General features: G+C 51.3%; 1 protein-coding gene across 1 annotated transcript in view; it reads left to right on the plus strand.

The window, feature by feature from the left end:
- The first annotated feature begins 584 nt into the window (after window positions 1-584).
- LOC144945871 (transcription factor 12-like) overlaps window positions 585-19,637 on the plus strand; it is a 100,997-nt gene continuing 81,944 nt past the window's right edge. The window contains exons 1-4 of the mRNA XM_078874477.1: window positions 585-1,498; window positions 1,941-2,035; window positions 6,411-6,483; window positions 17,635-17,705. Of these exons, the coding sequence (XP_078730603.1) occupies window positions 1,207-1,498; window positions 1,941-2,035; window positions 6,411-6,483; window positions 17,635-17,705 (531 nt within the window). The 5' untranslated portion in view covers window positions 585-1,206. The remainder of the gene's footprint in view (window positions 1,499-1,940; window positions 2,036-6,410; window positions 6,484-17,634; window positions 17,706-19,637) is intronic.

Here is a 19,637-nt window from a genome sequence, read left to right on the forward strand (position 1 = left end):
GCTTGCGCGCGCGCGCGGTGGTCAGAGACGGAGAGCGCGCGGGAAGAGCGACATCGGCGGAGTGCACGGGGGGAGAAGGGCACCTGCAGAGTGGGGACTTGGTGAGTGGGCACCTGTAGAGTGGGCACCTGCAGAGTGGGGACTTGGAGAGTGGACACCTGAAGAGTGGGGACTTGGAGAGTGGGGACCTGGACAGTGGGCACCTGGTGAGTGGGGACTTGGTGAGTGAGGACTTCGAAAGTGGGCACCTGCAGAGTGGACACCTGGACAGTGGGCACCTGTAGAGTGGCGACTTGTAGAGTGGGCACCTGCAGAGTGGGCACCTGGTGAGTGGGCACCTGGACAGTGGGCATCTGGACAGTGGGCACCTGGTGAGTGGGCACCTGGACAGTGGGGACTTGTAGAGTGGGCACCTGTAGAGTGGACACCTGGGCAGTGGGCACCTGGACAGTGGGCACCTGCAGAGTGGGCACCTGGTGAGTGGGCACCTGGTGAGTGGGCACCTGGTGAGTGGGCACCTGGACAGTGGGGACTTGTAGAGTAGGCACCTGTAGAGTGGACACCTGGGCAGTGGGCACCTGGACAGTGGGCACCTGCAGAGTGGCAACTTGGAGAGTGGGGAGGGGGGGGCACCGTACGGTCGCAGGGGTCCCTGCGATATCAGGGTGTGAGGACATCCAGAGGACCTGGAGTTTCAAGGCGGGGGGCACACCGCGTGAAGAAGATACCCGAGTTCTGAGGTTGAGGGGACACGGGGAGGTTGAGGGAGCCTGAGGGCTCGAGGCTGACGGGAGAGGAGGCGGGTGGAGAGCTGTGAACTGGAATATGGATTTTCGAGGCACGGGATCCTGGGACTGGAATTTGTGGTCTCGGGGATAGATCTGTGGTTCGAATCGCGAGGTCCCGGCATCGGTGCCCTGTGGGACCTGAGTGAGAAGACCGTGGACATCCGGTTACCTGCAAAGCTCGGGCACGAAAGCCCGGAACCCGTGCTCTCTCGGTTAGAAAGGGGCACTTTGGTGGTTGGACATTGAGATCTTGCCAGAGCACGTGGGACTTTACTTGAAGTGGACCTGCCATATGACCTTGGTGGCAAGAGGAACCTGAGCAAGAAGAGTTTGTTCAGAACAACCGTGACCTCAGGAGCGGAAATACAAAGTTCTGAGGTCAGCAGGCCTGTGCGTGCCGGAGATACAAAGGCTCTGGATGAGGAGACCAGGTCCTGGAAGTTTTGAGTTGAGCTCTCCGGCACGTGGTCCAGAGAACGGAGACCTGGAGCCGAGGACACAAGGACCTGGGTACGGGGGCCTGCGACCTTATTACTCGGGTCATCTGGGACGCGAGGACGGGAACCTGGTACCTGGAGATCTGAGGCACGGGGGACCTGTGCCCTGGGGACGGGGCCAGGGACACAGGGACCTGGGACCGGGAACCTGGAACCTGTGTGGAGACCCCCATGGAGGACGAAACTGGAGCCACCCTTTTGGTGGCCGGACAGGTATGCCTGTAGGACGGGGCATGAGGCCCTGCCCCCCTGTGTGTATTGAGCCGAGCATGGGGCATTGTGGTTGTGTGGGGCCATGCCCAATGTGGCGGTATGGGGTGCACAGGGAACCTGCTGCCTTTGTACCTATCCAGCCGGGACGGAGTTCCAACATGGATCTCCCTGCTTTGGTGCTCGCCGCACTGCTGTGTGGTGATGTGTTCCTACACCAGGCTGGACGGACGCGTTGCGGTTAGTTCCCATAATGGTATGTCCTGCCCTAGCTTGACGTTGCGGTGCTGAGACAGTGTTACTGACCACAGGAGTGAGTGCGGTGCCAAGCGTGGTGTTTGTGTGCTCGTGCGGCGTTGGTGTGGTGTCTGTGAGATAGTTGTTTGCGGTACTCTTCGTGGTGCGGCGGTAATGGTGCGTGCGGTGCCTGATGTGGTTCACGCAGCCCAGGCGCAGGCAAGTGGAGGATGCAAAATGAATCGGCACATGGGGGTCATGTCCGGTGACAAGGAGCTGAATGACCTTCTAGACTTCGAGATGGTGAGTGGCTTCGGCAAACTTACTCAAATACCCTCACATGATGAAAACTCGCTGTTGAAACCCACAGTGATGGAGCATCATGGATGGACCCTCATTGATGGACGCTCACTGACATAACCTCAAAATAACAGAACCTCGTTGTGACAGAATAACAGTGATGAAAGCTCTTCCTAACCAAACCTTGATGAAATCGAGCATCACAGTTTCCACCGCACGTTTATTATCAGTCATCTCTAAGCCACAAATTTCACTGAGCCCTACAGCAGCATCTGCATGCTGATAATCTATTCTCCCACAGCCTATAGAGAATAAAAAGGTGTTTAAAAATGCAGGGACACTCGTAATACATTGTGTTAATGACACCAATTTGGGGTTCACCAGTTTAAAATTTTACAAATGAGATGTAAGTAATTTTAATTTGAACCAGGTGAGAGCCTCTGTATATTACGAGATGTGATATGTGGCAAAGGAAATTGAGAAATTGCATCATCATCTTGATTCACAGGCAGATGGCCCGTCGGTGTCCACTGCACATTTCGTCATTTGTTACCACTTTCCTCTCTGTCTTGTGCCACGATGCCTAGGTAGTGCCGCATCTTTCTGGCACCAATTCTTATAGGTCTTCCCTTCTAGCCTGGAGGTGTACATGCTTGGACTTACACTGAGAGACAGGAAGAGGAACGCGTGTATTAATTCGAGAGCATATCCAAGCTAGAAACATTGACCGTTAAGAAAAGAACATGAGCCTGGGTAGAAGACATGTCACTCAAAAGGGATGATGGCCGGTGATCGAGACGAATGACGGAGTGGCAGCCAAAAGAGGGAAAACGCCTGAGAGTTCCGTACACCATGGAGATGGAGCGAGATGAAGTCCGCGCGTGTGCAGGAACTCGTTGGATTGTTGGATCGGGAAGTGATAAGAGATGGCGACTGCCAGGGGAGGTCTTCATTGATGTATCATAGGAAGCATGTTAATGGAGACCTGGGCCATGATGATGATTGCTTGTGTTGCAATCGAAACGTCGTGATTTGTTTTATTTTATTTTATTTCTAACTACGTGACTTTACCGAAATAAGCAAAGAGTATGGATTCCTGCAGTCACGAAAGCTTCAAATCAAGATGGATACAGTTCTTTAACGATTCGCCCCTCCTCAAATATTCGATGAATAAACGCCATTCAATGTCGCGATTCGATTCAAAGAATGAATCCTGTCAAAATTGTGGTAAATGTAGCGCGCACGAGTGACTGCAGACACGTGAGCCCATTACTTGCAAACACACGAGGAGCCGTAAAACATTGAGCTTAGGAACTGATATTAATCGGCGCATCGATTTAATCGGCGCGTCTGAATAAACAGTCAAAAAGTGACGGTCTGTAGCTGTCGACCACGTGCGCCGACGTCATCGTCCAAATTTGCCGAGTAAAGAATGTACCCGCAATATACGCATTTGGCAAAACACTTAGCATCATCGCCCCCCTACTGTGAAACTTCTGCAGACTGTGAAGCAAAGGGCCTTCGGGATAGCCTCGTGTCATAAGAATGGCACGAATACCAAACTTACGATTAATTTGATGTCAAGCAAAATGTGAAAACCCTTTAAGACGAAGCAAAGAGACCATCGTATGAAGTAGACCAAATTCTCATGGTCAACCGATTGTGATCCTTGGAAATTTCAGATTGATGATGGCTATCAGGGATATAATGATGGCTATCAGGGGTGTAATTATGCATCGATGAATTGATGAATATCAATGTGTATGCTAACGTACACGCATTGAATAGCTTGTGTGAGAATCAATGTTGTTATATTGAGAATACGTTGAAAGTAATGGATTCATCGTTAACCCTGCTGTCACCGGCTGCCATGTCAATAAAATAATCGACTCTTAAATTGAATCGCCACCCCTGAATAGCAGCTATTCATCGAAATGTTACACCACTAATGTTGACTTGCGTTGTGTGTCAACAGGCTCTCTCACCAGGCTCTCTCGCCTGGTTTATAAATAAGGAACGGTTAAATCCCCAATGACTAGGATCTCCTAGCCGTATTGGAGACGTGTCGCTCATTAAATTAACTGGCTCGTGTGTCCTTAACTTGCTGTTGTGAGCGTCCACGCATCCCAGCCACTCCGGCGTGTGTTCAGTAATGTTATTTGTCACGCGGCAAATGAAGGCATCCTCTTGTGCTGCGCGAGCATTCGGTGCTCCCTGCTAATCATTTGAGCTGACCGCAGCTGCCTAGAGAGATGAGCGTGAGCGGCAAACACCATTGCACACATTTTTCTGCTCTCCATTTGCATATGCAAATGGGGATCCGCGTTAATTGACTGTTGAGTATGCTGGCGGTGCAGGAAGGCGGAGGAACGATCCCGATGTTTAAAAATCCATTAAAGACGCCGGGACCTCTGCTGCTGCCTGTAAATGTGGCCGTTACCCGGGGAATTTGCATATGCAAATGAGGCATTAATTATTTGACTCATCATCGCTCGGCGCGCTTGAGTTGTGTTCCGAGTCAAACCGACAAGCTTGGCCGCTCGACTGAGCGTGCACGGGACGTGTTTGGCATGCCTCTGCTTCGGAGGCTCACCTAATCAAACCGCCATGCTGCCTAACCCCCCCCCCCCCCATGCTCTTTGGGCTGCCATAGGAAGCTCCGTCATGGCCCTCTGCACACGCGGTCCCAACCGGACACTCGCTCTGCCCGATGCTGGGGACTGCTCTTGTGTTGCCCATCTCCTCCTGCTTCTGTGCGTGTTGCGTCACTTGCTCGGCGTTGCTCTCTCCCGCCGCACCGGTGTGGCCTTACCGGCAAGGTTTTTCGGCGGTAGAGCGAGCGGTTCGCAATCGGGAGGTTGCCAGGGCAAATCCTGGCTGTGCTGTTGACTCGGCCCGTAATCTCTCCGGGTTGATAAAATGATTATCACTTTGTGTGGAAGTCAGTTTAGTTCATTTATTAGGATTTACCCTGTGAGCTATTCGGCTCTTGATTTGGGTTCAACCGCAACAAACAATAAAATTACAAGATACACCTAAAATTAATTGTACACAAATCTAAACATCATATACGTAATAAACAATAAAATCCTACTGAAAAAGCACAACCCGTCCATGCTGCGTACAAAAAGTGCAAAAAATTCCATTTCGATGTTTGATCCCAATAACAATCATAATACAATACAGATTAAAATTTGAAGTATAAATCTATACTAAATAAAAAAAATCGGGCCAAACCAATCCCCTCTAAAACTTACTAAAACAATGCTATATAAACAACGTAACAGTTTTCCCAACAAATGTGATTAAAAGTTTACAATAGCGACACACACAACACACATCACTAAACCTAGCATCCTTCGCGAGCTGCATAAGTCAATCCATAACAGCTGGATTAACAATAGCAGTAGCAGCGCAATATAATCACAATACATAATAATTTCATACATTGGTCATCTATAGCTATATTTTTTATTTCAGGCCCCCGGATAGCAGTGGCAGCTATGGTTGTACGACTCCTCTAGAGCATTTGGATAGACTCATCCCCACCATGGGAATGTAGAATTTACGTCACTATGATCAGGGCTGTAAACACGAGATGAGCACATTGCGATGCTTATTTGAGCAATACATCGCTTTGACCTTGTGTGGATGAGCTGCCAGGTGGGTGGTGATGCAGGGTTATTATTATTATCATTTACACTTGTTTACCCAGTAAAGCCTCACTGAGTCTCAAGACATTTTTTCAAGAGGGTCCTGCCAAGTTTTTTTTTTTTGCCGAAGTGGGAGATATTGCTTCGGTGTGTAATCCCAGTTGAGTAATTTTTCAGCTTTGGGATATTTGTTCAATAACAGTTACTTTGCAAGGGTTTTTTGTTTGTTAGTTATAGGAGGAAATTGCAGAACCAGAAAGAAACCCATGCAGAACAGGGGGAGAACATGCAAACGCCACACAGAAACATACGTTTAGATCGTTTCAATTATTTAAATGATTTGTCTTCTATACATTTCAACAACATGAGCCGCTTCGTTGAGCTATCATTTGTGGCCAGGTCGCTTCATAAAGAGAAGCTAGTGATTTGCTTACCTTTCCTATACTTTGCACTCCTGTTTTTATTGTTGTAACGTTTTCACCTTCCCCTACCGGACACCTGTGAAAAAGAGCTTTATAGTTCATCGGATTCCTCTATAAATAAATATTCAGATTCTGAGAAAGGAGCCCGAGTCAGCAACCCGAACCCAGGACCTTCTTGTTTTGAGGCGCAAGTGTGCCACTCTACCGCCCAGCAAGTGCATCCCAAGGGCAATGATGCTGGATGCTGGTGGTGCTCGCTGTGCATTGAGAGCGCTACGCACGCGTGTGTTGTGCTGCGTGCAGATGTTCTCTCCACCGGGTGAGCAGTCGCCGTGCGGGCCACATCCCCGCTGCAGCAGCCTCCCTGGAGGTCCCGGTGAGTGTGGACGAGGAGTGGCGAGTTCTGGTGGTGAGCGTGTTGGTGTGGTGATGATGGTAAGCGTTGTGGTGATGATGGTAAGCGTTGTGGCGAACAAGCAGTGAGGTGGTGATTCTCATGCGTATGGGTGTGAGAATGGGGTGGTTTTTGGTGTGCATGGACATGAGCAGGGCTGTGTGGTGGTATTGGTAAGCATCAGCCATATGGCTTAATGGTAGTGATGGTGAGTGAGAGCTGAGGGCGAGCTGTCCATGACTTTGAACCAATACCATAGCGTGGGAAGCCTTGTCTGCTATGATGCGGCAGTCATGTTTAACAAACGCTTTTATCTTGCATCAGACACACACCACACGACGAACATTTCTCCTCCGTCAACGTGCGCCCAAAATTTGAAATATGCAGAGGTGCTGTGAGCTGCTAGCGGTTTTTATTTCTGTGTGGGGAAGCGCCGACGGCCATTACTGAGCTGTTTGCTGCTGGCACGTTGCCCAGAAGCACTTGGGCCAAGCGTTGTGTGTCCTTATTTGCCCACAATGCAACAACACGTTCACCGCACACACCTAATTGTCAGTCCAAAGGTACCGGCATTGCTGACAGCAGGGACAGGATCCCAATACGGGACTGACGGCCGTCGTTCGATTCTCCGTATAGTAGGGGCGAGGAGCATTATTTTCCTTACGGAGGGCCAAGTATGACTTTCAAACGCCTTTTGGCGGGCAACCACACATCATGCCAGACCTTCAGCAGCGTTGTCCAGTAAAAACGCAAACTAAATAGCCGTGGCTCACCTTTGCTGGGCTTTATACAATGAGAAACACAGTGTTGTCAGTTTGAAAGTATTGCCCTTCCTCAGCTTATAACTGCTTAGTATGGCTTAGATGCTTGCAGCGATTGATCAATGTAATTTTCGGTCATTCTCAAAGTGGCGGGGCCCTCTGGTCGTGGGCGATATGAAGTGCTATAATCTCCTAAATGTAAAAAAAAAAATGTGATTGTATTTATTTGTGACAATCATATTACTTGTGTGGGTGAAACAATGCACCTCGAATGCTAATGCTAAATTTAGGCTATTGGGGTGAACAAAACTCCATTAAAACAACAACAAAAAAACTAAATAAAACTGACACTTCATCGAATCGCTGGTTTGGGGCGTGGGTAGTTAATAGTTCCATGCCAAGTAATCAGTGCTGGATTATCCTAGCAGCAAAAGTAGCAACACATGTAGTAGCAACACGTGTGGTAGCTACACATGTAGTAGCTACACATGTAGTAGCTTCACATGTAGTAGCTACACATGTAGTAGCTACACATGTAGTAGCTACACATGTAGTAGCTACGGGCCCCACACTTTCAAGGGCCCCGCGCTAAACGCTTTCAAGCTATCAATTCCGGTTCAGTGATTCTGCTCTTGCTCTATTACTATAGTACTATACTGCCTTCAACTTTTATGAACGACTGGGTGTTTAAGGTTAGCGATTTGTCGTATTAGCTGGCTGTATAGCAAATGAAAAAATACTATTTACTATGCAAGTAAAACATTTGTGTTTTAATATTTATGTATTTTTGTTATTTAGGGCCCCTTTATAACAACATATGCTACAGGCCACGGATTAGCTTCATCCGGCACTGCTAGTCATCAGTCGAGGGGAGTGCCGGTTCTCACCAGGAGTTTACTGACACCTATTCTGGTGTCAGTAATGGTGGTCGGCTCAGAGATAGGGCAAGACCACCAAACTGGGCCTTCGTGCTGCCAGCTCTTCTCGGTTTAGCAATCTAAACTATTTTTTTTACCAGGCAAGGCCAACTGAGCTATATAGATATTTTTCAGAAGCGACCTGGCTCCCACAAATGATAGCTCAACGAATTGGCTCATCATCGTGTGGACATTTTTCGCAGCCAAATGCTCAAAGCGCATGTTTGTAAATATAGAGGGGAAAAAAAAACCGGAGGACCCGGAGAAAAAAATTCACACGAGCATGGGGAGAACATACAAACTCCAAATATACAGGCGTCAGGGTCGAACCAACGACCTCTTTTATACCAGCCAAAGTAGTTAACATTTCGCCCTGGTTCGCGTTGGGGGGGGGGCAGCCGCTTAACTCCGCAGTTTGACTCCACCGCGAAGGCCGTTGCTGTGATTGCGCGGTGCAATAACACGCCGAGCAGGAATGCTGCCGTGTTAATAAGCCCCGAACCCGCGTCGATTGGTTACAGGTGCGCAAACAAAACCTCGGTCGCGCGGGTTCACCACTCCGGCCACACTCATCGCACTTTCACCCGGCGACGAGGACACCCGCTGGCCCGCCAGGAGGCTCCGACGCGTAATTGTGAATTAATGAGTTCGTTTAGGCGTCGATGGTGACGGTGCTGCAGCAGTGGTGGCAGCGCACGCCACAGGTGAAGAACGCTGGGGCGGGCAGCGTTGTCTCAATGAAATGGCTCTGTGTGTGTGTGGAGCTGGGGGGGGGTGCATCGGTGTTGTGTGGAGGCTTTGCTTGGTTTGTCCGCTAAACAGAGTAGACGGAGACTCAGGACCAGCAATATCCACTGCCGCTCAGAGGTCGCAACCGGGTACCCGATACCCGTACCCTACCCGATACCCGGCTATCCGTACCCGGCCGGGTACGGGTACCAGTTTGCGACCCTGGTGCGGCCGGGTACGGGTAGGCCGTGAGTCACTGGTGAGTAACTGTTTGTCACTCATTTCCCAACGTCTTGTCTCTTCTCACAATTCAAGTTCCTAGAATCAACCCACCCGCGCCTGCAACATGGCTTCATCCCAGAGGTCGCAATCAGGTACCCGATACCTATACCCTACCCGTACCCGGCCGGATACGGGTAGGGTACGGGTGCTCGTTTGCGACCCTGGTGCGGCCGGGTACGGGTAAGGAATCAAAACCCGTTTGCGACCTCTGCTGCCGCTCCAAGGATACCATCGGACTGGGTGCAGTGTGCTTGGCATGAGCCATGGTGCAATGAATGAAATGGGTTTCCATGTATTCATCTTATCGACTCTGTAAGGACGATGAACAAGCTCGGACAACCAGCAACTGACATTTGAACTTGTGACTTTCCAATTGAGCAAAGTGCTAGGACCATTGCGCCACTCAGCCGCATTACCAAGACACGCGTTATCGTGTGTCACGACTTGGGTGGTTCCCGGGCAAGGCTCACATCAGCTAGCGAGCGATGCCTTAAACAGCTCTAGGTTGCTCTCTTCAACAACCATAACCCAAAACACATTCCTGCTGCGAAGGGAGCTGGTAGGAACGTTGGGTTGCTCGGTCAATGGCCAGGGTCAACGGAGGCGTGGTGTATTCCGCAAATATGCCCGACTGTGAGGGCGGGCACAAGCCGGCGTGAGTAGGTTAAACGTTGAGTTTTATAAGGGCACCACGGAGTGACCAGCCTCTCCCCACCCAGCCCCACCCCCCACCCAGCCCCACCCTCCTCACCCATCCCCTCCCCACCCAGCCCCACCCTCCTCACCCAGCCCCTCCCCACCCTCCCCTCCCCACCCAGCCCCTCCCCACCCAGCCCCACCCCTCCCCACCCTCCCCTCCCCACCCAGCCCCACCCCACCCAGCCCCTCCCCACCCAGCCCCACCCAGCCCCACCCTCCCCACCCAGCCCCTCCCCACCCTCCCCTCTCCACCCAGCCCTCCCCCTCCCATTTTTGGATGCACGACGGACGGACGGACACAATAATCCCCTGTGGGCTGGTGGAACCAGGTGGTTCCTACCAGTATAACATGGAGAAGTGTGGCAAAGACAACTCCCACGATAAACATGGTGTAAGGAGGCGTCAGTCCAGCAGTGGATTAGAATGTCATCACGTTACCAGGAGGTTAGCGGCGTGCAAGGAGGTCCCAGTGTTTGGGAGGCAGGGTGTCTCTGTTGGTCGTGTGATGTCTGGCCGAGGCTAACCCACCCCACTTAGCCCCATCCTCCCAACGCGATGGCCGCCAGGACTGCATTTTTAAGAAAGAATGTCCCTCCCCCTCCGTCGTGTGGAGTTGTGTCGGTGTGCTATGTGTGTGTGTCTGAACGGCTCCGTGTTGGGGAGCGGTAGTGTCACGGTTAGCGCTACGAACACAACGATTCCCACTCGTGGTCAACACCAGTGACGATTATTTGAAATGGTCCTGCGCCTCCCCAAGGTTGACTCAGCTTCAAATGAGTATCTGGTGCGCCGTCTAAACATTACCACTGGGGAGACAAAGGCGGTCGGGCGTGGTACTGGCCACCCTTTCCCCCCCCCCCCCGTCCCGTTTACTGTGCCGGCCTTCATAGGTGCTCGCGTAACAAAAGTGAAGGCTGAAACGGGGGATCTCTGTCTTTGTGTGTCTACGTGTGTCACTTTGTGTGCCTATGTGTGTTTCTTTACGGGCGTATGTCTGTGTGATTGTCTCTGTGTGTGTGCGAATGTCTGTGTGAGTGTGTGCGCGCATTTATCCGTGTCTGTGTGTGTATGTATGTGTGAATCTGTGTGTGCGTATGTATCTGTGTCTGTGTGAGTCTGTGTGTGCGCATGTATCTGTGTGTGTGAGAGTCTGTGTGTGCGCATGTGTCTGTGTGAGTCTGTGTGTGTGCATGTATCTGTGTCTGTGTGAGTCTGTGTGTGTGCATGTATCTGTGTCTGTGTGAGTCTGTGTGTGCGCATGTATCTGTGTGTGTGAGAGTCTGTGTGTGCGCATGTGTCTGTGTGAGTCTGTGTGTGTGCATGTATCTGTGTCTGTGTGAGTCTGTGTGTGTGCATGTATCTGTGTCTGTGTGAGTCTGTGTGTGTGCATGTATCTGTGTGAGTCTGTGTGTGTGCATGTGTCTGTGTGAGTCCGTGTGTGAGAATTGGTCTGTGTGGGTCTGTGTGTACGCATGTATCTGTGTCTGTGTGAGTCTGTGTGAGTGTGTCTGTGTGATTCTGTGTGAGTCTGTGTCTGTGTGAGTCTGTGTCTGTGTGAGTCTGTGTCTGTGTGAGTCTGTGTCTGTGTGAGTCTGTGTGAGCGTGTCTGTGAGTCTGTGTCTGTGTGAGTCTGTGTCTGTGTGATTCTGTGTGAGTCTGTGTCTGTGTGAGTCTGTGTCTGTGTGAGTCTGTGTGAGTCTGTGTGAGTCTGTGTCTGTGTGAGTCTGTGTGAGTGTGTCTGTGTGAGTCTGTGTCTGTGTGTGTCTGTGTGAGTCTGTGTGAGTCTGTGTGAGTGTGTCTGTGTGATTCTGTGCGAGTCTGTGTCTGTGTGAGTCTGTGTCTGTGTGAGTCTGTGTGAGTGTGTCTGTGTGAGTCTGTGTCTGTGTGAGTCTGTGTCTGTGTGAGTCTGTGTGAGTGTGTCTGTGTGAGTCTGTGTCTGTGTGTGTCTGTGTGAGTGTGTCTGTGTGAGTCTGTGTCTGTGTGAGTCTGTGTCTGTGTGAGTCTGTGTGAGTCTGTGTCTGTGTGAGTCTGTGTCTGTGTGAGTGTGTCTGTGTGAGTCTGTATGTGCAGTGGTGGATCCAAGGGGAGGGGGGTGCAGTGAGGGGGCAATTTCTCCCCTCCCTGAGTCTATATTAATATTTAGCAGAGGAAATACTTTCTTATGACATCATTGGCAGTTATCTGAACCGGTCCTGTGCATCTCCGAGGTTTACTCATCCTTAACTAAGTACCTGGTGTGGTGTGATACATTGATCACGAGGAAGACGAACGAGGCAGGGCGTGGTGCTGGCTCCACCACCCCCTCGCGCTTGCAATTGTTTGTGCTCACTCACAGCACTTTCCCCAACAGGCCATGAAGGCTATTTTGCGAATCTTTATCTTTGTGTGTGTGTGTGTGTCCATATGCTTACGTCTGGGGAGCGGTAGTGTCGAGGTTAGCGCGCTGCGCTACGAACCCAGTGACACGAGTTCGATTCGCGCTCACGAGACGATTATCTGAACCGATCCTAGGTCGACTCAGCCTCAAATGAGTACCTGGTGCGGTGTGTGACCATCGCCGCTAGGGAGACAAAGGCGGCCGGGCATTGTGTTGTCCACCCATTCCCTCATGCACCCTGCCGGCCTTCATAGGTGTTCTCTAACAGCACTTGCCTCAACAGTCAGTTAAGTCTATACGGGGGACCTTTACCTTTGAGTGTTTAGTATACATGGTAACGACCCCCATATTTTTTTATGATTTAACTTTTGTTACCGCAACAGACAATGGAAATGACCACTGTTGTAAATGAAGACCATAACTCGTTTGTTTAAAATAACATAGTTACTTTCATGGCTCGTACAGACAGACAAGATCATGTGGACATCATCTTAAACAAAAGCTCAAACAGACAGACAAATGCTAAGATGCACAGACATACACAGAGACATACGTACGTACCAGCCTGGGCAGAGAGGAGAAACTTCGACAGACATTGAGATTCGAACAATAAGACATCCAGAAAGAAGCTTGGTTAGACACGGACTGCACCAGACGGAAATCAAACGGAGACATCGACTCGCACAGATATGCTCAGACAGACAGACACAGGGATTTAAACAGACAAACCCAAGCTCAGATGTACACAAACCAAGATAGAATCTTACACAAAAACAAGTTCTGTTCGCACGTATCTATGAAGGCACACGAGGAGGTGGGTGGCCAGCACCACACCCTTTTTATCCCTCGTGGAGATGTTTACATACTGCACCAGGTACTCATTTGAGGCTGAGTCGACCTAGGGGAGGTCCAGAACGGGTTCAGATAATCTTCACCGATGTTAGCTGTGAGCAGGAATCAAACTTACACACACTGCGACTCAACCATTTTATTAAATAAAACTGTTTTATTCTACCAGGTAAGGCCTGGCCACCAATGAAAATCTCATCATGTGTCAATATATAGCAGCCAAATACTCTAAACGCATGTTTCTAAATGCGTAGGAAAAAAAACGGAGGACCCCGGGAAAAAAATCTACGCGACCACGGGGAGAACATCTAAACTTCAAATATACAGGTGTCCAGGTCGGGATCGAACCCACGACCTCCTGGATACCAGGCGAGGTAGTTCGCTTCTTTGCACCACGGTGACATTACGCCGACTCAGTGCGGCATTCCAGAGAAGTTGCTTGTGCGTTGCCACAGCAGCATTGTCTGCTGCTTGAGCGTTGTGCCACTAGATATGCCGGCCCACGCATCATACCCGAGCCAAATCCAAGCCTATCGGCACAAGCCATTCGTTCGTCCGTCGGCGCGAAGAAACTCGGGAGCAACTCTGTAGCTGCCAAGCTTGGTGGTGTTCATTCGGACGCTGTCTTTCCGACAGCCCTGTTCCTTCACCTGAGGACGGCTGCTTGCGTTGTGGCCGAAACGTCGTGAGAATTGTATTTTATAACGTTTAATTTTTATTATTTTATTATTTCCCTTCTACGTGACTTTACCGAAAGAACCAAGAAGAAGAAAAAATAAAACTCCGTATCTCCACTCTCCATTGAAATCCGTCTGGAGACCCCAGGCACCAGAAAATGGGCTTTCTAAAATCAACGCCCGTTGCTTCTTTAAATGCCAGACGAAAGAAGACAACTGTCCGCCGTGCCACGAGGAGGAACGGCTGACAAATGATGCTATTGTGTCACGTCAAAGTGAGCATTTAAGAGTCTTTGGTTTTTGCCGCGCCAAACCGGTAGCCCGCGGCACGTCCCCGGTTTTCGCGTCGCTGCTGCTGCTGCTGCACGTGTGTGTGTCCGTGTGTGTGTCCGTGTGTGTGTGTCCGTGTGTGTGTGTCCGTGTGTGTGTGTCCGTGTGTGTGTGTCCGTGTGTGTGTGTCCGTGTGTGTGTGTCCGTGTGTGTGTCCGTGTGTGTGTGTCCGTGTGTGTGTCCGTGTGTCCCCGTGTGTGTTTGTGTGTGTGTGTGTCCGTGTGTGTGTGTCCGTGTGTGTGTCCGTGTGTGTGTGTCCGTGTGTCCCCGTGTGTGTTTGTGTGTGTGTGTGTCCGTGTGTGTGTCCCCGTGTGTCCCCGTGTGTATGTGTGTCCGTGTGTGTGTCCGTGTGTGTGTGTCCGTGTGTCCCCGTGTGTATGTGTGTCCGTGTGTGTGTCCGTGTGTGTGTGTCCGTGTGTGTGTCCGTGTGTGTGTGTCCGTGTGTGTGTGTCCGTGTGTGTGTCCGTGTGTGTGTCCGTGTGTGTGTCCCCGTGTGTATGTGTGTCCGTGTGTGTGTGTCCGTGTGTGTGTGTCCGTGTGTGTGTCCGTGTGTGTGTCCGTGTGTGTGTCCCCGTGTGTGTGTCCCCGTGTGTATGTGTGTCCGTGTGTGTGTGTCCGTGTGTGTGTGTCCGTGTGTATGTGTGTCCGTGTGTGTGTCCGTGTGTGTGTCCGTGTGTGTGTCCGTGTGTGTGTCCCCGTGTGTATGTGTGTCCGTGTGTGTGTGTCCGTGTGTGTGTCCGTGTGTGTGTGTCCGTGTGTGTGTCCCCGTGTGTATGTGTGTCCGTGTGTGTGTGTCCGTGTGTGTGTGTCCGTGTGTGTGTCCCCGTGTGTATGTGTGTCCGTGTGTGTGTGTCCGTGTGTGTGTCCGTGTGTGTGTGTCCGTGTGTCCCCGTGTGTATGTGTGTCCGTGTGTGTGTGTCCGTGTGTGTGTGTCCGTGTGTGTGTCCGTGTGTGTGTGTCCGTGTGTGTGTCCGTGTGTGTGTGTCCGTGTGTCCCCGTGTGTATGTGTGTCCGTGTGTGTGTGTCCGTGTGTGTGTGTCCGTGTGTGTGTCCGTGTGTGTGTGTCCGTGTGTGTGTCCGTGTGTGTGTGTCCGTGTGTCCCCGTGTGTATGTGTGTCCGTGTGTGTGTCCGTGTGTGTGTGTCCGTGTGTCCCCGTGTGTGTTTGTGTGTGTGTCCGTGTGTGTGTGTGTCCGTGTGTGTGTGTGTCCGTGTGTGTCCGTGTCCGTGTGTGTGTGTCCGTGTGTCTGTCCGTGTGTGGGGAGCGATAGTGTAGCGGTTAGCGCGCTGCGTTACGAACCTGGCGACCCGGGTTCGATTCCCGCTCACGGCCAACACCAGTGACGATTATCTGAACCGGTCCTGGGCCTCCCCTAGGTCTACTCAGCCTCAAATGAGTACCTGGTGCGGTGTGTAAACATCGCCACTGGGGAGACAAAGGCGGTCGGGCGTGGTGCTGGCCACCCACCCCCTCGTGTACTGTTCCGGCCTTCATAGGTGCTCGCTAACAGCACTTCCCCCTACAGTCTGTTAAGGCTATACGGGGGATCTTTGTGTCCGTGTGTGTGTCCGTGTGTGTGTGTGTCCGTGTGTGTGTGTGTCCGTCCGTGTGTGTGTGTGTCCGTGTGTGTGTGTGTCCGTGTGTGTGTGTGTCCGTGTGTGTGTGTGTCCGTGTGTGTGTGTCCGTGTGTGCGAGTGCCATGACTCTGGCCCTTGGGCTCCGGCAAACACTCATGCCCCACACCTCCCCTACTTGCTCCCCCCCCTCCCTCCTCCTTCCCCCCACTGCACACCTGTCCCGGCAGAGTCAGGGAAAGAAAGAGACCCGGCCTAGGCATCAGGTGCGGATCTGATACCGCGCATTCCTGCACGTTTATCTACAGGCATAAAACGCAGGTGGCAGCTTGCGAAATGTGGGAAAGTGGGTGAGATGTGGCAGCACGGTTGTAGGCCATGATTGAACGGGGGGGGGGCGTTTTAAGTGAGGAGGAGGCCCTTTTCTTCAGTAGTTGCCCCCCCCTACCTGTGCCACCTGGGAGCTTCTGATGAAGAGGTTGCTCGGCTGTTTTGCAGGACGCCACCCGCCCTTAATGGGGAACTTGCATATCGCTGTGGTAGGGGCCCCTTGGGTTGCTCCAATTGAGAGGTGTCCTGAAATAAATAACAATCCACGAAATCTCATTGTCCAGAAATGAGGGTTTTGTTCAGAGTAGAGAGATTAAGTGGAGTGAGTGAATTATGAAGTTCATTGTGTGGCCATCTGTGGGGGGGGGGGGTGTAGGGGGGGTTATAAAGCAACAGCTGTCAACGTTTATTGGAATCTGTTCCAATTAAGCCATCTTGGGATATAGAAAATAATTTTAGATTCAAATGATCACGTTTTTCCAGGACATCCCTCAATTGAGCTTCCTTGGAACACACATTAAGTTGTCACAAGCTGCACACGCCTGATTATTGCTCATCACGTATCTTAAAATGTAGAGAGTGCAGGGGAAAATCTATAGAGATTATGTGCATATATTTGTGTGTGTCCCCCACGTGGGTGAGCGGTGGCGCAGTGGTTAGCGCGCTGCACTGCATATTCGGCGACCCGAGTTCCATCCCGCTCACCTCCCAACACCAGTGACGATTATCTGAACCGGTCCTGGGCCTCCCCGAGGTCGACTCAGCCTCAAATGAGTACCTGATGCGGTGTGTAACCATCGCCGCTAGGGATACAAAGGCGGCCGGGCGTGGTGCTGGCCACCCACCCCCTCGTGTGCTCTACCGGCCTTCACAGGTGCTCACGAACAGCACTTACCCCAGCAGTCTGTTGAAGGTGATAATTGTCCTGCCCCACGTAACGTTGAGAGCACCAATTCAAGTATAGTAATAGGTTTTTACCCTTTCAACTGGTACAAAAAACTGACACCTTTATACAAGGCATCATGTTTGCAATAACCACAACACAAGCAGTCAAAATGCAAACAAAAAGAAACAACTTTGATGATGATAATGATATGCACTGTCCTTGAAGTTGATTGGTCCACACCCGAGACAGCTTTCCTTAGAGCCTAGTCTCCATTGGTTTTGGACCAGATGACTCCAAAAGGCGTACAACACCAATTCAAATGAATGAATACATACTCTTCAGCATCATGTGGGAGATGTTGAGTAATCATCAGGCACGTGAAGTGTAGAATTACTTTTTATTGTGCACATCGTCTGAGCACAGACCCAAAGGTCCAACAGGTCAAGTGCCAGCAACAAACTGCACTATCAAACTTGCAATAGATAAGAGTTAACATCGCTCTGGAATCGAGCAAGGTGATAAGAGCTTGGGAGAAGAGATGATGGGAGGTTGTAAAGCGGTAAACTTTTAGTGGCGTACCATGGCGGGTCACAAGGAATGGGTGTACGGGGATCGCTGCCAATCATCGTGATCGTTTGATTGCGGACCGTGTGGGTCCGTTATGCTCGAGGCAGCTGAGGCGTGGCTCTAATGAGCGTCCGCTGTGTGTGCCGGTGCGTGCAGGGACAGGCGTGAGGACATCTGCTGCTTCCTGGTGTGTCGGGCAAGAGCAGAGGCCCTCCTTCATGGCTGAGGTGTGTGCTGCACGCACATGAGTGCCGAGTTCAACTACGACGAGCGACGCTTTTGTTGAATCTGAGTGTAGGGATGAGCTGGCTGTGCGGTGGGGTTGGTGAGAGCGAGCGGCATAGAATTGTAATGTATGACTTACTCTTCTTGGTTCTTTCGGTAAAGTCACGTAGAATGGAAATAATAAAATAATAAAAATAAAACATAATAAAATAATTCTCACGACGTTTCGGCCACAACGCAAGCAGCCGTCCTCAGGTGGAGAACAGGTCTGTAGAGAAGACAGAGTCTGAATGACACACCTCTGTCTTCTCGACAGACCTGTTCTCCACCTGAGGATGGCTGCTTGCGTTGTGGCTGAAACGTCGTGAGAATTGTATTTTATTATGTTTTATTTTTATTATTTTATTATTTCCCTTCTATGTGACTTTACCGAAAGAACCAAGAAGATGAGATGACAACAGTTGTTTGTTTCATCACGGTTTGCTGAACGAAGGCCCTAAGGCCAACGGCAACAAGCAGGCCAGCAACAAACGGCACGGTAAAATTTGTAAGAGATTAGGTAATACGGTTCTTGAGTTGAGCATGGATATGACTCGCTTAAAGAGACAATGGGAGAGAATGAAAAAGTTGAACGGTGCGTAGGAAGAAGCAAACAGAGCTGGGTTTTTTACCTGCAGTCACAAAGCCCCAGAGAAATGGTTGTTGGTAAGCACGGTGGTGAGCGGGGTGTGTTGGTAAGCACGGTGGTGAGATGAGATGTGTTGGTAAGCACGGTGGTGAGCGGGTGTGTTGGTAAGCACGGTGGTGAGCGGGTGTGTTGGTAGGCACGGTGGTGAGATGAGATGTGTTGGTAAGCACGGTGGTGAGCGGGTGTGTTGGTAAGCACGGTGGTGAGCGGGGTGTGTTGGTAAGCACGGTGGTGAACGGGTGTGTTGGTAAGCACGGTGGTGAGCGGGTGTGTTGGTAGGCACGGTGGTGAGCGGGGTGTGTTGGTAGGCACGGTGGTGAACGGGTGTGTTGGTAAGCACGGTGGTGAGCGGGTGTGTTGGTAGGCACGGTGGTGAGCGGGTGTGTTGGTAGGCACGGTGGTGAACGGGTGTGTTGGTAAGCACGGTGGTGAGCGGGGTGTGTTGGTAAGCACGGTGGTGAGCGGGGTGTGTTGGTAAGCACGGTGGTGAGCGGGGTGTGTTGGTAAGCACGGTGGTGAACGGGGTGTGTTGGTAAGCACGGTGGTGAGCGGGGTGTGTTGGTAAGCACGGTGGTGAGATGAGTTGTGTTGGTAAGCACGGTGGTGAACGGGTGTGTTGGTAGGCACGGTGGTGAGCGGGGTGTGTTGGTAAGCACGGTGGTGAGATGAGATGTGTTGGTAGGCACGGTGGTGAGCGGGGTGTGTTGGTAAGCACGTTGGTGAGATGAGTTGTGTTGGTAAGCACGGTGGTGAACGGGTGTGTTGGTAGGCACGGTGGTGAACGGGTGTGTTGGTAGGCACGGTGGTGAACGGGTGTGTTGGTAAGCACGGTGGTGAACGGGGTGTGTTGGTAAGCACGGTGGTGAACGGGTGTGTTGGTAAGCACGGTGGTGAGTGGGCTGTGTTGGTAAGCACGGTGGTGAACGGGTGTGTTGGTAAGCACGGTGGTGAGTGGGCTGTGTTGGTAGGCACGGTGGTGAACGGGTGTGTTGGTAAGCACGGTGGTGAACGGGTGTGTTGGTAAGCACGGTGGTGAGTGGGCTGTGTTGGTAAGCACGGTGGTGAGCGGGGTGTGTTGGTAAGCACGTTGGTGAGCGGGTGTGTTGGTAAGCACGGTGGTGAGTGGGCTGTGTTGGTAGGCACGGTGGTGAACGGGTGTGTTGGTAAGCACGGTGGTGAGTGGGCTGTGTTGGTAAGCACGGTGGTGAGCTTGGATGCATAGTGGTGTTGTGGCCAGTGTGATGGT

The sequence above is a fragment of the Lampetra fluviatilis genome, chromosome 39, assembly GCF_964198595.1.
Source record: "Lampetra fluviatilis chromosome 39, kcLamFluv1.1, whole genome shotgun sequence".
Lineage (NCBI taxonomy): Eukaryota > Metazoa > Chordata > Hyperoartia > Petromyzontiformes > Petromyzontidae > Lampetra > Lampetra fluviatilis.